The sequence below is a fragment of the Hyperolius riggenbachi genome, chromosome 2 (assembly GCF_040937935.1).
Source record: "Hyperolius riggenbachi isolate aHypRig1 chromosome 2, aHypRig1.pri, whole genome shotgun sequence".
NCBI lineage: Eukaryota > Metazoa > Chordata > Amphibia > Anura > Hyperoliidae > Hyperolius > Hyperolius riggenbachi.
In genome coordinates, this window is record NC_090647.1 from 534,051,889 (window position 1) to 534,065,098 (window position 13,210).

The 13,210-nt window shown below is 51.3% G+C and overlaps 1 protein-coding gene across 1 annotated transcript in view; it reads right to left on the minus strand.

Annotated features, from left to right (window-relative positions):
- The window catches only part of LOC137547270 (cingulin-like), a 42,881-nt gene extending 35,215 nt beyond the window's left edge, over positions 1 to 7,666 (minus strand). Inside the window, exons 1-2 of the mRNA XM_068270684.1 lie at positions 7,427 to 7,666; positions 4,923 to 5,480 (exon numbers count right to left, since the gene is read on the minus strand). Coding sequence (XP_068126785.1) covers positions 4,923 to 5,477 — 555 coding nt within the window. The 5' untranslated portion in view covers positions 5,478 to 5,480; positions 7,427 to 7,666. The remainder of the gene's footprint in view (positions 1 to 4,922; positions 5,481 to 7,426) is intronic.
- Between the last annotated feature and the right edge of the window lie 5,544 nt (positions 7,667 to 13,210).

Genomic DNA, 13,210 nt, shown 5'->3' on the forward strand with positions numbered 1-13,210 from the left:
GGGTAGGTGTGCTAGGGGGTGACAGGAGGTGATTGATGGGTGTCTCAAGGTGTGATTAGAGGGGGGAATGGATGCAAGCAATGCACTGGCGAGGTGATCAGGGCTGGGGTCTGAGGGCATTCTGAGGGTGTGGGCGGGTGATTGAGTGCCCTAGGGGCAGATAGGGGTCTAATCTGATAGGTAGCAGTGACAGGGGGTGATTGATGGGTAATTAGTGGGTGTTTAGGGTAGAGAATAGATGGAAACACTGCGCTTGGGTGGTGATCTGATGTCGGATCTGCGGGCGATCTATTGGTGTGGGTGGGTGATCAGTTTGCCCGCAAGGGGCAGGTTAGGGGCTGATTGATGGGTGGCAGTGACAGCGGGTGATTGATGGGTGGCAGTGACAGGGGGTGATTGATGGGTGGCAGTGACAGGGGGTGATTGATGGGTGATTGACAGGTAATCAGTGGGTTATTACAGGGGAGAACAGATGTAAATATTGCACTGGCGAATTGATAAGGGGGGGTCTGAGGGCAATCTGAGCGTGTAGGCGGTCGATTGGGTGCCCGCAAGGGGCAGATTAGGGTCTGATCTGATAGGTAACAGTGACAGGTGGTGATAGGGAGTGATTGATGGGTGATTGATGGGTAATTAGTGGGTGTTTAGAGGAGAGAATAGATGGAAACACTGCGCTTTGGTGGTGATCTGATGTCGGATCTGCGGGCGATCTATTGGTGTGGGTGGGTGATCAGATTGCCCGCAAGGGGCAGGTTAGGGGCTGATTGTTGGGTGGCAGTGACAGGGGGTGATTGATGGGTGATAGGTGATTGGCAGGTGATTGACAGGTGATCAGTGGGTTATTACAGGGAAGGACAGATGTAATTAATGCACTGGCGAATTGATAAGGGGGGGGGGGGGGGGGTCTGAGGGCAATCTGAGCGTGTGGGCGGGTGATTGGGTGCCCGCAAGGGGCAGATTAGGGTCTGATCTGATAGGTAACAGTGACAGGTGGTGATAGGGGGTGATTGATGGGTAATTAGTGGGTGTTTAGAGAAGATAACAGATGTAAACGATACATTTGGGAGGTAATCTGACGGCGGGTTTGCGGGCGATCTAATGGTGTGGGTGGGTGATCAGATTGCCCGCAAGGGGCAGGTTAGGGGCTGATTGATGGGTGGCAGTGACAGGGGGTGATTGATGGGTGATAGGTGATTGGCAGGTGATTGACAGGTGATCAGTGGGTTATTACAGGGAAGAACAGATGTAATTAATGCACTGGTGAATTGATAAGGGGGGGTCAGAGGGCAATCTGAGCGTGTGGGCGGGTGATTGGGTGCCCGCAAGGGGCAGATTAGGGTCTGATCTGATAGGTAAAAGTGACAAGTGGTGATAGGGGGTGATTGATGGGTGATTGATGGGTAATTAGTGGGTGTTTAGAGGAGAGAATAGATGTAAACAATGGATTTGGGAGGTGATCTGATGTCGGATCTGTGGGCGATCTATTGGTGTGGGGGGGTGATCAGATTGCCCGCAAGGGGCAGGTTAGGGGCTGATTGATGGGTGGCAGTGACAGGGGGTGATTGACGGGTGATTGATGGGTGATTGACGGGTGATTGACAGGTGATTGACAGGTGATTGACAGGTGATCAGGGGGATAGATGCATACAGTAAACAGGGGGGGGTGGTCTGGGGGGGGGGTCTGGGGAGAATCTGAGGGGTGGGGGGTGATCAGGAGGGGGCAGGGAGCAGGGGGGGGGGGATAAAAAAAAATAGCGTTGACAGATAGTGACAGGGAGTGATTGATGGGTGATTAGGGGGGTGATTGGGTGCAAACAGGGGTCTGGGGGGTGGGCAGGGGGGGGGTCTGATGGGTGCTGTGGGCGATCTGGGGCAGGGGGGGGAGAAATCAGTGTGCTTGGGTGCAGACTAGGGTGGCTGCAGCCTGCCCTGGTGGTCCCTCGGACACTGGGACCACCAGGGCAGGAGGCAGCCTGTATAATACACTTTGTAAACATTACAAAGTGTATTATACACTTTGTATGCGGCGATCGCGGGGTTAACATCCCGCCGGCGCTTCCGTATAGCCGGCGGGATGTTGCGGCGAGCGGTGACAGGCGCCGGCGGAGGATCGCGTCACGGATGACGCGATCGCTCCGCCCATGCCCTTAAATGGACCGCCGCCTCTGTGGGTGAGGCCGTCCTGCAGGGCTCCACTTCCCCGCCGCCCCTGTGTAGTGGGCGGTCGGGAAGTGGTTAAAGAGAATCTGTATTGTTAAAATCGCACAAAAGTAAACATACCAGTGCATTAGGGGACATCTTCTATTACCCTCTGTCACAATTTCGCCACTCCTCGCCGCATTAAAAGTGGTTAAAAACAGTTTTAAAAAGTTTGTTTATAAACAAAATGGCCACCAAAACAGGAAGTAGGTTGATGTACAGTATGTCCACACATAGAAAATACATCCATACACAAGCAGACTGTATACACCCTTCCTTTTGAATCTCAAGAGATCATTTGTGTTTCTTTCCCCCTGCAGTTCTCACGCACTGAAGTTTCAGGCTGCTCGTTTCTTCATGCAAACAGCTTTGCCTTTGTCTGTAATTCCTCAGTATGTGAAAGCCCAGCCAGCTCAGAGGACGATTTATCCAGCTTGTAAAAGATAAGAGAGAAGCTGCCCTAATCTAAATAATACACAGGCAGTGTGCATAGAGGGGCCTGGAAGGGGGAGTTCATAGCAGAACCACAACACTGAAGAACTTGGCAGCCTTCCAGACACAGGCTGACAAGTCTGACAAGGGAAAGATACATTGATTTATTACAGAGACTGTGATAGCAGAAAGTGCTGCAGTAAGCCAGAACACATTAGAATAGCTTTTGGAACTTGTAGGATGATAAACAGGATGCAATTTTTGTTACGGAGTCTCTTTAAAGGGGCTCTGTGGAGTGTAAATAAAACAAACTGACACTTACCTGGGGCTTCTATCGCCCTCTGTAGCCGTCATGTCCCGTGCCGTCCTCCTATGATCATCCGTTCCCCGCCGCCGGTCCAATTATTCCTCTACCGAGATTATTCCTCTAGCGTGCACGTGCTCGCTCACGTCTCCGGGAGCTTACTGCGCAGTACAAGAAAAACCTCGTACTGCACCTACGCTGTAAGCTCCCAGAGACGCAATATTTATTAATATTTGAGATTTCAGCCGCGGAGATGCAGCGTTTCTCTTTAAAGGGAACCTAAAGCAATGCTTCCAAAGTTATTTCCTTTTATAAAAAAAAAAAAAAATCCCCTGGGGGGGTACTCCCCTCGGGAGGGGAAAGCCTCAGGGTCCCATTGAGGCTTCCCCCATCCCTGTAGCTGCAGGCAATCCAGCGCTGACTCCCCCGAAGCACCCCGGAACCCCCCCTCCCCCCCGACAAGCTCGGATTTATTTACCTTTCCTGGCTCCAGCAGGGGGTGCTGTAGTGGCTCTCCGCACGGAAATAGGCGAAAATAGCCGATCTCTGTCGAGTCCGCTCTACTACGCAGGTGCAGGAGACTTGCGCCTGAGCAGTAGAGCGGACCGACAGCGATCGGCTATTTCCGCCTATCTCCGAGCGGAGAGCCGATACTGCGCCTGCGCTGGGAAGGTAAATATTTACATCCTCGCTATTCAGAGGGGCACAGCGAGACCGCCGTGGGACACAGGAGGACGGGGGAAGCCTTGATCAGATCCGGAGGCTTCCCCCATCCGAGGTCAGTACCCCCAGGGGAACTTTTTAAGCTACAGGTTTTCTTTAAGCAATACACATTGCCTGGCATCCTGCTGATCTCTTTGGCTGCAGTAGTGTCTGAATCACACACCTGAAACAAGCATGTGGCTAAACCAGTCAAACTTCAGTAAGGGCTGGTGCACACCAAGAGCGCTTCTGAGCGCTTTTAAAAAACGCCACTTGTCACTTGTGTGCAGAGTTGCAGCAAGGCCTTAAAGCTGCAGTGGCCCATTTTGTAAAAAAAATGGCCTGGTCTTTAGGGGGGTTTAAGCGGGTGGTACTGAAGTGGTTAATAGGGAATAAACATGGCAGCCTCCATATCCTTCTCACTACATTTCTCCTCTAAGATCATGATAATGATCAATCCTCAGCTGTAGTTTTACTTTAACAGTCTAGGTGGCGTCACCGCTTGCTGGTCCGACCCTCCCCACCTCTCTGCCTTACTGGGAGCCCCCTGGCATCCGGACACCTCCGCTCCAATCCACCAGCGTCCCATGCCATAGCGGCACATGGTCATCTAGCCAAATCCAAGGATACAATTCTCTGCATCTGATATGGTGAGCCCCTGCATTAGCTGCCTTGATTGCAAGACTTTTAGCTGAAGGCATGTATGCCTGTACGCATGGTACTCAGCTGTTTCTGTGCCCATTGCAATTGGATTTATGCTTCTGCTTAGAAGACTGCTTTGCTTGAACATTGTGAACTATTTGGGCTTGTGCTGCGCTCCACTGCTACGACTTACAAGTGCTTTTTTGCTGTCTGCAATTTAAAAAGGACTGTTACCTGTGAGCAATTATTGGGAGGCGGACATTTCACCTGCTTTATTAATACGTTGTGGAGTTAATTTGGAACATTGGGAGCTCTTGTGTTCTTAGGAGTGACCTGCAGCAACTGTATACGACCACATTAAAAGTCCAGGTGCACCTGGATCATCAGTTATGCATGTTTGAGGAGGTGAATGGAGTGAGTGCGTGTGGGGCCCCAGCGGGTTGATGAGTTTCGGGAGGGGGGGGGGGGGGGGGGGGGGTTCAGGGACCAACCTTTTTAAATGTTTTTTCTTTTTTTGATAAATAAAATTTATACAGTTTTTTCAAGTTAAATGGTCTTATCGTTCTTTGGTATGTACCATCCGCCCCACCAATTTCCTTCCTACCAGTTATTTTACTTTAACAGTCTTGCAGAAAGGACTCACCTTGTGTGCGGTGACACCAGTGGAATTCTCCTTCTCGGAGTCTGGCAGGGTGTCACATGTCGTCACAGCCTGGATCTTCCCAGCATTTTTCCTGACAATCTTCTGTGTGCTGCTGCGGAGTGCACGGCCCTGAGTGTTGGGCTGCACCTCCTTCAGCCCAGGACTCTGCTCAGTCTTTGTTGAGGATGGAGTGAGGGGCATCTGCCTGCCACAAGTAGCTCTACAGTCTCTAGCTGGCAAAGTCTCCAGCTGGTCAGAGGAGTCATCGCCGGGTATCAGAGCGTCAGACTTCGGCGGCGGCACATGAAGCAGAACGTCAGTCCCCACAGTGAGTAACAGCTGCCCGCTGCTATGGAGAGTATTCCCAGGAGATGGAGAAACGGAGGGCTTCAGTTTATATCTGTTCTTCATACGCCTCACATTAGGGTCATTTTCCCGCTTTTTCCGTTTCTGCTCTGCAAATTCTTTCACCAGAATGATAGCATCCATATCAGCAGGAGCAGCTCGGTGGCTTTTACTGCCAGGCTGCCTCCTCCCCGTGCCCTGAAGAGCCATCGCCTACAGCAAGATACAGACATTTCCACATTTAAAAAAATGACTATTTTCCTTTGTATCCAGCTTGAACTATGTGAACTTATGAGTTTAAAGAACCAGTATAGATGCTGAATACGGCCAATGACACAGCCTCAACCACACAGTCACCCAAGGGATTGAATCCCAATCCCTACCAGGTTACAGCCCTCATACGTGGTGGCTGGACACACACACTGGGTTGGGGTGTGCAGCTGGTGGGAGCTGAGGTCACACACAAACACTGGATAGGGGGTGGTTGCACACATTTTGGGGGGCAGTATCGGGGGAAGAAGGTGTTCCAAACACACTGAGGACAGTCACACACACTGGGAGGCAGAGCTGGTGTGGTGTTGGTGGTCACACCCAGATGCACTGGAGAGAGGGGGAGGTAGCACACATTTTGGGTAGCAGTGTGTGTGGGGGTTACTCACACATTGGGGGTAGTGCTGGTGGGGAGATGGGGGGGGGGGGGTCACACACACACACACACACACACACACTGGGGGCTGATCCTGGGTAGAGAAGGTGTCACACACACACACACTGGAGAGGTTGGGGGGGGGGGGGGAATCCCACACACATCAAGGAACAGTGGTGGGGGTCACACACTGGAAAGCAGGGTTATACAAATCCAAAAAAGCTTTATTGGCAGGACCAAATACATTAAGGACCCGTTTCCACTAGCAGCGGTGCGATGCAGCTACATAGCCGCATCGTACCACAGGTGTCCTGAAACACATGCACGCCGGTGGAAGAGTTTCCACTGCGTGCATGTTGTGCGGAGCGGTGCGATCCGTGAATCTGGAGCATTCAGCGGATTATCGCACGGCTGCATCCGCCCGCATCATTTAGCAGTGAAACCGTGCCCTTAGCATTGCTAAAGCAAAACAAAGAATTAACATGGGAAGGGGGTTGTGGGAATAATGGCCCATACTCACGGGCTACAAATGTCGCCCGTGAGTATGGGCCGTTGCACGGGCGCGCACCCCAAACCGTCGCTCGTCGCTGCTGTCGCCGGGCGATTGGCCGCAACTCCGCCGCAGCTGTCGCTAGTCCGCGTGAGTATGCGGACTAGCGATACCAACCTCTTACTGCAACACGGCGCTTCCGGCGGCGGGGGAGGAACGTAGGCGACAGCTTCCGTCGCAGAGCTGGTCCCTCTTCCGCGTGTGTACGCGGAGGGACCTGGCGACGAGCTGTCGCGCACACGCTCACGTGTGCTGGCGACAGGCCACTTTTGCAGCCCGTGAGTACGGGCCATAAGGGAAGGGTATAGGGGGTTGGGGTATGTAGTCCTTAGGATGTGGAGGATGTAAGGGACAGTATGGGGGGCTGGGATATACAGTCCATAGAGGGGGGTATACAGTCCATGTGGTATCATGTTCCAGTGCTGGGGGAGGGAAGGACACCCATACACACTGTGGTGGTGGGTATCACAAACACCAGAGGGTGGTGGGGAGTGGTAGAGAATGAAGGGGGACACATTGAAGGACAATGCTGGAGGAAGGAGGGACACACAAACACACTAAAGAGCTGTGGTGGTGGTGTGGGAATTGCACACACTGGAGAGGACACTTTGAGACTGTGGTTTTTTTTTTTTTTTGGGGGGGGGGGGGGGAGGGTTACACATACACACTGTGTGGAGAGGGGGGGTCACACATACAGTACACACTGTGTGGAGAGGGGGGGGTCACACATCGTGAGACACTGCTGGGGGGGAGAAGGGATCACACACGGGCACTGGAGAGGAAAGCACACTGGAACAGTGCTGGGGATGGGGGGGGGGGGGGGGGGGGAAATCTCACAGACGAGAGGGCGCACATCGGGACAGTGCTGGGGGAGGGGGTACAGTAACACACACTGTACAGCGCTGGAGACACGCTGCTGAGAAGCTTACACGCCACTATTACTAACAACAGAGCAGATCTCACCACAGCGATCAGCTACAGGCAGCACAGCGGTAAAGGGCTCTCCCGTATTCGAGATTGGCCACTAGTAGCTTTCAAAACATTCAAAAATCCCGCCTCCTCTCCCAGCAATCCGTGCGGCTAGGCTGGGCGGGGTTGGGGACACCTCCAATCCAATTCCTGTTAGCCGCAGTCCTATCACGTGCTGTGGCCTCCATTCAGGGGTGTGGAGGAGGCGGGGATGAAATCGCATCGGGGGAAAATCCGACAATACGCATGCCTCGCCGGGAGTTATGGAACTGCGCATGCGCAGCAAAAAGTGATCGGCAGCAGAAATTGACATTGTACTCAAAGCGCTTGAGAGCTGCAGCCACTACAGTAGAGTGCACTCAGTAGGCAGCAGCAGTGTCTTGCCCAAGGTCTCGTTAGGCGCCATTCACACGCAATTTCGGCAAACCGCTCAAACGCTAGCGCTTTTAAAATCTCTAGCGTAATGAAAACCTATGGGCCCGTTCTTACTTGGGCGATTTGCGCTAATCGCTACAAATCACCCCAAAACGGGCAAACCGCAAATGCATCGCCTGCACCATTTTCAGGCAATTGCGTTTCAGTGCTATAGAAGCGCTAAACGCGATCGCGACAAAATCACTGCAGTGTTCAGTGATTTTTCTGCGTGAAATCGTGGAAAAATCACTCCTGCAAAACGCCGGCAAAAATCGCAGGCGTTTTGTAAGTGTGAATGGGGCCTAAGTAAATAGATACAACAGGAAGTGCAGAGATTTGAACTTAGGGGCCCTTAAAGTGTACCTGATGGGGCACCTTAAAAAATGTATACATACCTGCGGCTTCCTCCAGCCCCCTCCAGCCTGATGGCTCCCCTGTTGTCCTCAGTTGCCTTCTCCTTCATCCACAACTGGCTCCGAAACATCCTCCAGTCGGGGCCAGTCAGCGCATGCGCAGTCCGGCCAGGCCCGCTCACCTGTCTCACCTTGCCAGGAGCGTTCTGCACGTGCGCAGTACCACTGCACAGGCGCAGAGCCCTTGAGGCAACGTGAACACAGCGGCCACACATGTTGGCCTTGGACAAGAGAACTTTCTTGGGCCAATTGTGGAAGAACAGAGAGGCAGAAGAGGATGGCATGGGAGCGAACAGGCTGAAGGGGGCTGGAGGAAGCCCCAGGTATGTATATTTTATTGCTGTGGCCCCAATCTCAGGGTCACATTAAGGGCCCATTTCCACTAGCGCAAATCCGCATGCAAACAACGCATGCGGATTCGCATAGGCAATACAAGTGGATGGGACTGTTTCCACTTGTCAGGTTTCCTTAGCTTTTTTCCGTGCAGGATTTTTCTGTACGGTAGACCCCGCAGAATTTGCTTGCGTGTGGAATGCATGCGAATCGCACGCAATGTATTTAATAGGAAAATCATATGCGTTTTCCCCGCGATTTCGCATGCGATTCAGCATAAAAATCTATGTTAATTTACACAGGCAGTGACGTGGTTAAAATCGCATATACCCTTACCAATGCGGAATCGCATGTGGAATCGCACCCGCATGCGATTTCCTCCGTGGCGATTCCGCACCGCAATAGTGGAAACGAGCCCTAAAGGGAACCTTAAAGTGAACCTAAAGCCGATAAAAAAAAATGAGATTAACTCACCTGGGGCTTCCCTCAGCCCCCTGCAGCCGATCGGTGCCCTCGCAGCTCCGGTCCGATGCCTCTGCACCCGCCGGCGAACACTTTCGGTTTGGCCGTCACCGGCCGACAGGCATGGGAACGCGAGTGATTGTTCGCGTTCCCAGCCTGTATATCGCCCCTATGCTGCTATTGCGACCTCCTGGCCACAATAGCAGCATAGGGGGCGATATACAGGCTGGGAACGCGAACAATCACTCGCGTTCCCATGCCTGTCGGCCGGTGACGGCGAAACCGGAAGTCGTCGCCGGCGGGTCCAGAGGCATCGGATCGGAGCTGCGGGGGCACCGATCGGCTGCAGGGGGCTGAGGGAAGCCCCAGGTGAGTTAATCTCATTTTTTTTGATCGGCTTTAGGTTCACTTTAACTCTTTAAAAAAAAAAAAGTTTCACTTGCCTGGGGCATCTACCAGCCCCCTGCAGCCATACTGTGCCCTCGTAGTCACTCACTGCTCCTCCAGTCCCCCGCTGCCAGCTAGTTTCATTTTTCGCCAAATCAGAGTCAAAGCCCCATTCCCCTATCCAGTAGGCATCGTATTAGTGCTGGACTTCAAATGCTGCACTGTCCGCTCCGGCTGGCGGTTAAAGATCTGGCTCTAATGTGGAGCGAGCCTAAAGGTGTCCATTTACAGTACACATTTTTCATTAGATGCAATGTTTCAGCACGACTTTTTGTGTTGGAAAGAAATTGGAAGGCAATTATTGATTGTTCCCACAAACGGGTCTATTAGGGCATTTTCTCTCTTCCATTTCAGTTCTAAAATCAATTAAAACTACTGTTCCAACCGACCATAGAATCATTTTACATACATTTTTGCCACACACTGCGCAGTTTTCTGTACAATTTGAACGTAAAAATATTGCGTCAAAAGACTGCATGTGATGAAAAAATGGTTCGGATAATGGGCACCTTTAAAGGAAATATCAGGCAAAATAATAAACAGATTCTTACCTGGGGCTTCCTATTTCGGAGAGGTCGGCGGCTACCGTGCCTGTGCAAGCGAGCAGCCGTGCCACTCACGTTCATGGTCCAGTCACCAGGAGCGTTGTGCACAGGCGTAGTACTTCTGCGCCTGCGCAGAATGCTCCTGGTGACGAGCGTAGGTGCATTACACGTCGAGTGGAGTATTTTGCCTATTTCCTTTAAAGTAGAACTGTAGCGATTTATAAAAAAAACAAAAAAAACTCAGATACTTACCTATGGAGAGGGAAGGCTCTCAGTTCTAAAGAGCCTTCCCTCTCCGCTCAGGGTCCCCACGTTCCAGCAATGTCATCCCCGTTAGTTGTTTTCGACCATTGGGTCGAAAACAGCTCCATCCGCCACCGAGTGCATTTGGAAAGCACACACGTCTCTGAGTGTTTACAGAGAGGAAAAGCTCTGGGTCCTACAGAGCCTCCCTGTTCCTCGCGTTCAATTTTGACTCCACGGGAGGCTTCAGAAGCACTCTTGCCTCCAAGCACGAGTACATTTGAATTCGGCGCCGGTAGACTTGGGCGCAGGATACAGCTGTTATATGGCTGTACCAGACCAGCGCTGCGACCATGCATCCTTTTGTATAGATTGTAGCCACCACCAAGGACACCCTAAAAGGTCCACACTCACCAGCTGCGATGGGCCATTAGTCACAGTGGCCTTAGTCCGCTTGTGGGGTACTTATCAGGCTCCCCATACCCTGTGGCTGACACCACTCACAGATCTCTCCTTATCTCCTTCTTGGGTCACATATACACCTCAACATAAACAGAATCTATCATTGCGCAGATATCATGTAAAAACGTATGGTTTATTAAAAGGTTCCACTCACATATTCCAAGCAGATGGTAAGCCTGTGGAGTATAGGAACGGGCTCCACCCTGTGCGGCCTCCCGGGCTGACCGCCGTTAAGTTGTTAATCCAGGGCTTCCCTCGCTCCACCACGCCGCCAGGTCCCTCTGCTTCTACTCCTCTTAGTTCCGCATGTGGCTCCTCCCTATCGATTTCGTCATACAATGACTCATTCAGGGGATAGAGCCACTGTGCGGAGATCGTGCTTGTATAGGCTGTTGGCCCCGCCTCCCTCCATAACGTCAGTGCGCTTTGTGGGCACGTTGTGCACAGTGGCTCCATCCCCTGAATGAGTCATTGTATGACGAAATCGATAGGGAGGAGCCACATGCGGAACTAAGAGGAGTAGAAGCAGAGGGACCTGGCGGCGTGGTGGAGCGAGGGAAGCCCTGGATTAACAACTTAACGGCGGTCAGCCCGGGAGGCCGCACGGGGTGGAGCCCGTTCCTATACTCCACAGGCTTACCATCTGCTTGGAATATGTGAGTGGAACCTTTTAATAAACCATACGTTTTTACATGATATCTGCGCAATGATAGATTCTGTTTATGTTGAGGTGTATATGTGACCCAAGCAGATAAGGAGAGATCTGTGAGTGGTGTCAGCCACAGGGTATGGGGAGCCTGATAAGTACCCCACAAGCGGACTAAGGCCACTGTGACTAATGGCCCATCGCAGCTGGTGAGTGTGGACCTTTTAGGGTGTCCTTGGTGGTGGCTACAATCTATACAAAAGGATGCATGGTCGCAGCGCTGGTCTGGTATAGAAATAGTGTTTGCAAGAAAGGACTGACTCAAGCCTTTTTTCCAGAAGCGCACCCATTGAACTGTGTGTAGCATACAAGGACTGTACTGTTCACAATTTCCGGATTGTCGTATACTTATTATATAAGGACTATAAATGTGTCATAGTTGAATAATCATATTGATTATAGATAACATATACTGAACCATATTGGCTAGGTATTCATCTGAGCGCTGAGCAGTCTTGTGGTTTAAGATTTTGTTATATGGTTGGTCCTGCTTCTGCACAAGTCCGGCCCGAATTAATTACTATTCCCCCTTCAGGCCATGGATAGTGGGGTAATGAAATAATTCGGCTTCCAGCAACTGCTGGAAGCCGAATTATTATGATTTTTAAGCAACCTCGGCTCCGTCTTCTGACGGCGCCAACGTTACTCACTGAGCGCCGCTATAGACTGAATCCCTTTATAGTCTATGGAGGCGCCGGCTGTGCCCAAATCTAGCAGCGCTGAAAAGCACTGCTCCGCCAAGCACTTCCTAGGAAGGGCCACCCCATGCGGAGTCATCCATCTTCAGGCACACTTAGGGACACAAGGGCTTCTCAAGCTTCCCGTAGCAGTAAATTGGAAAGCAGGGACCGGGAGAGGAACAAGAAGGCTCTATAGGACCCAGAACCTTCCCTCTCCACAGGCAAGTATCTGATTTTCTATTTTTTTTAATCGTTGAACCCAAGGTGAGAGGGATATGGAGGCTGACATGTGTATTTCCTTTTAAACAATGCAGATTGCCTGGCTGGCCTAGTGATCCTCTGCCTCTAGTACATTTAGCCATAGACCCCGACTGGGCAATACGTTCCAGTGTATTACACGTTGGCACGTCCTGACGGCGTCTCACATGATGCTGCTGTGGCCATGAAGACAAGACGCTGGAAGAGGCAATTAGGTGAGTTATCCGTTCCCTTTCACCCCGCTCACAACTGTGCAGGGAGGGAGGATATGTTAGGAACGCAGCCCGGGCCACGTAAAGTTTGCAGAGCCCTGCTGTAGACGGTTCTCAGCCAAGGTACTAATGCTACATACACACTTGAAAGATAAATGAAAGATATCAGACCAATTTTACCCCCTTCCATGTAGTATGAGAGCCATACTCTACACAGTCTATTCTATGGAGTTGCACTCCCCATCAGATAAAAATCTTTGCAAGATGCTGCACACAAAGATGCCCGTACACATTCAAAAGATCAGTATCTGCAAAAGATCTGTTCCTGCAAAAGATCCATTCCTGCAAAATGCATTCATAGTCTATAATATCTGCAGATCATCATACACACCTTGTTTAACAAACAATCATCTGCAGATCACATCCACCAGGATGGATCTACAGATTATTGTCAGATATGCAGATGAATGTCTGTTAACAAGGTGTGTATGAGGATCTGCAGATATCAGACTATGAATGCATTTTGCAGGAACAGATCTTTTGCAGACACTGATCTTTTGAATGTGCACATCATCTCGCAAAGATTTTTCCTGTCCAACTCAA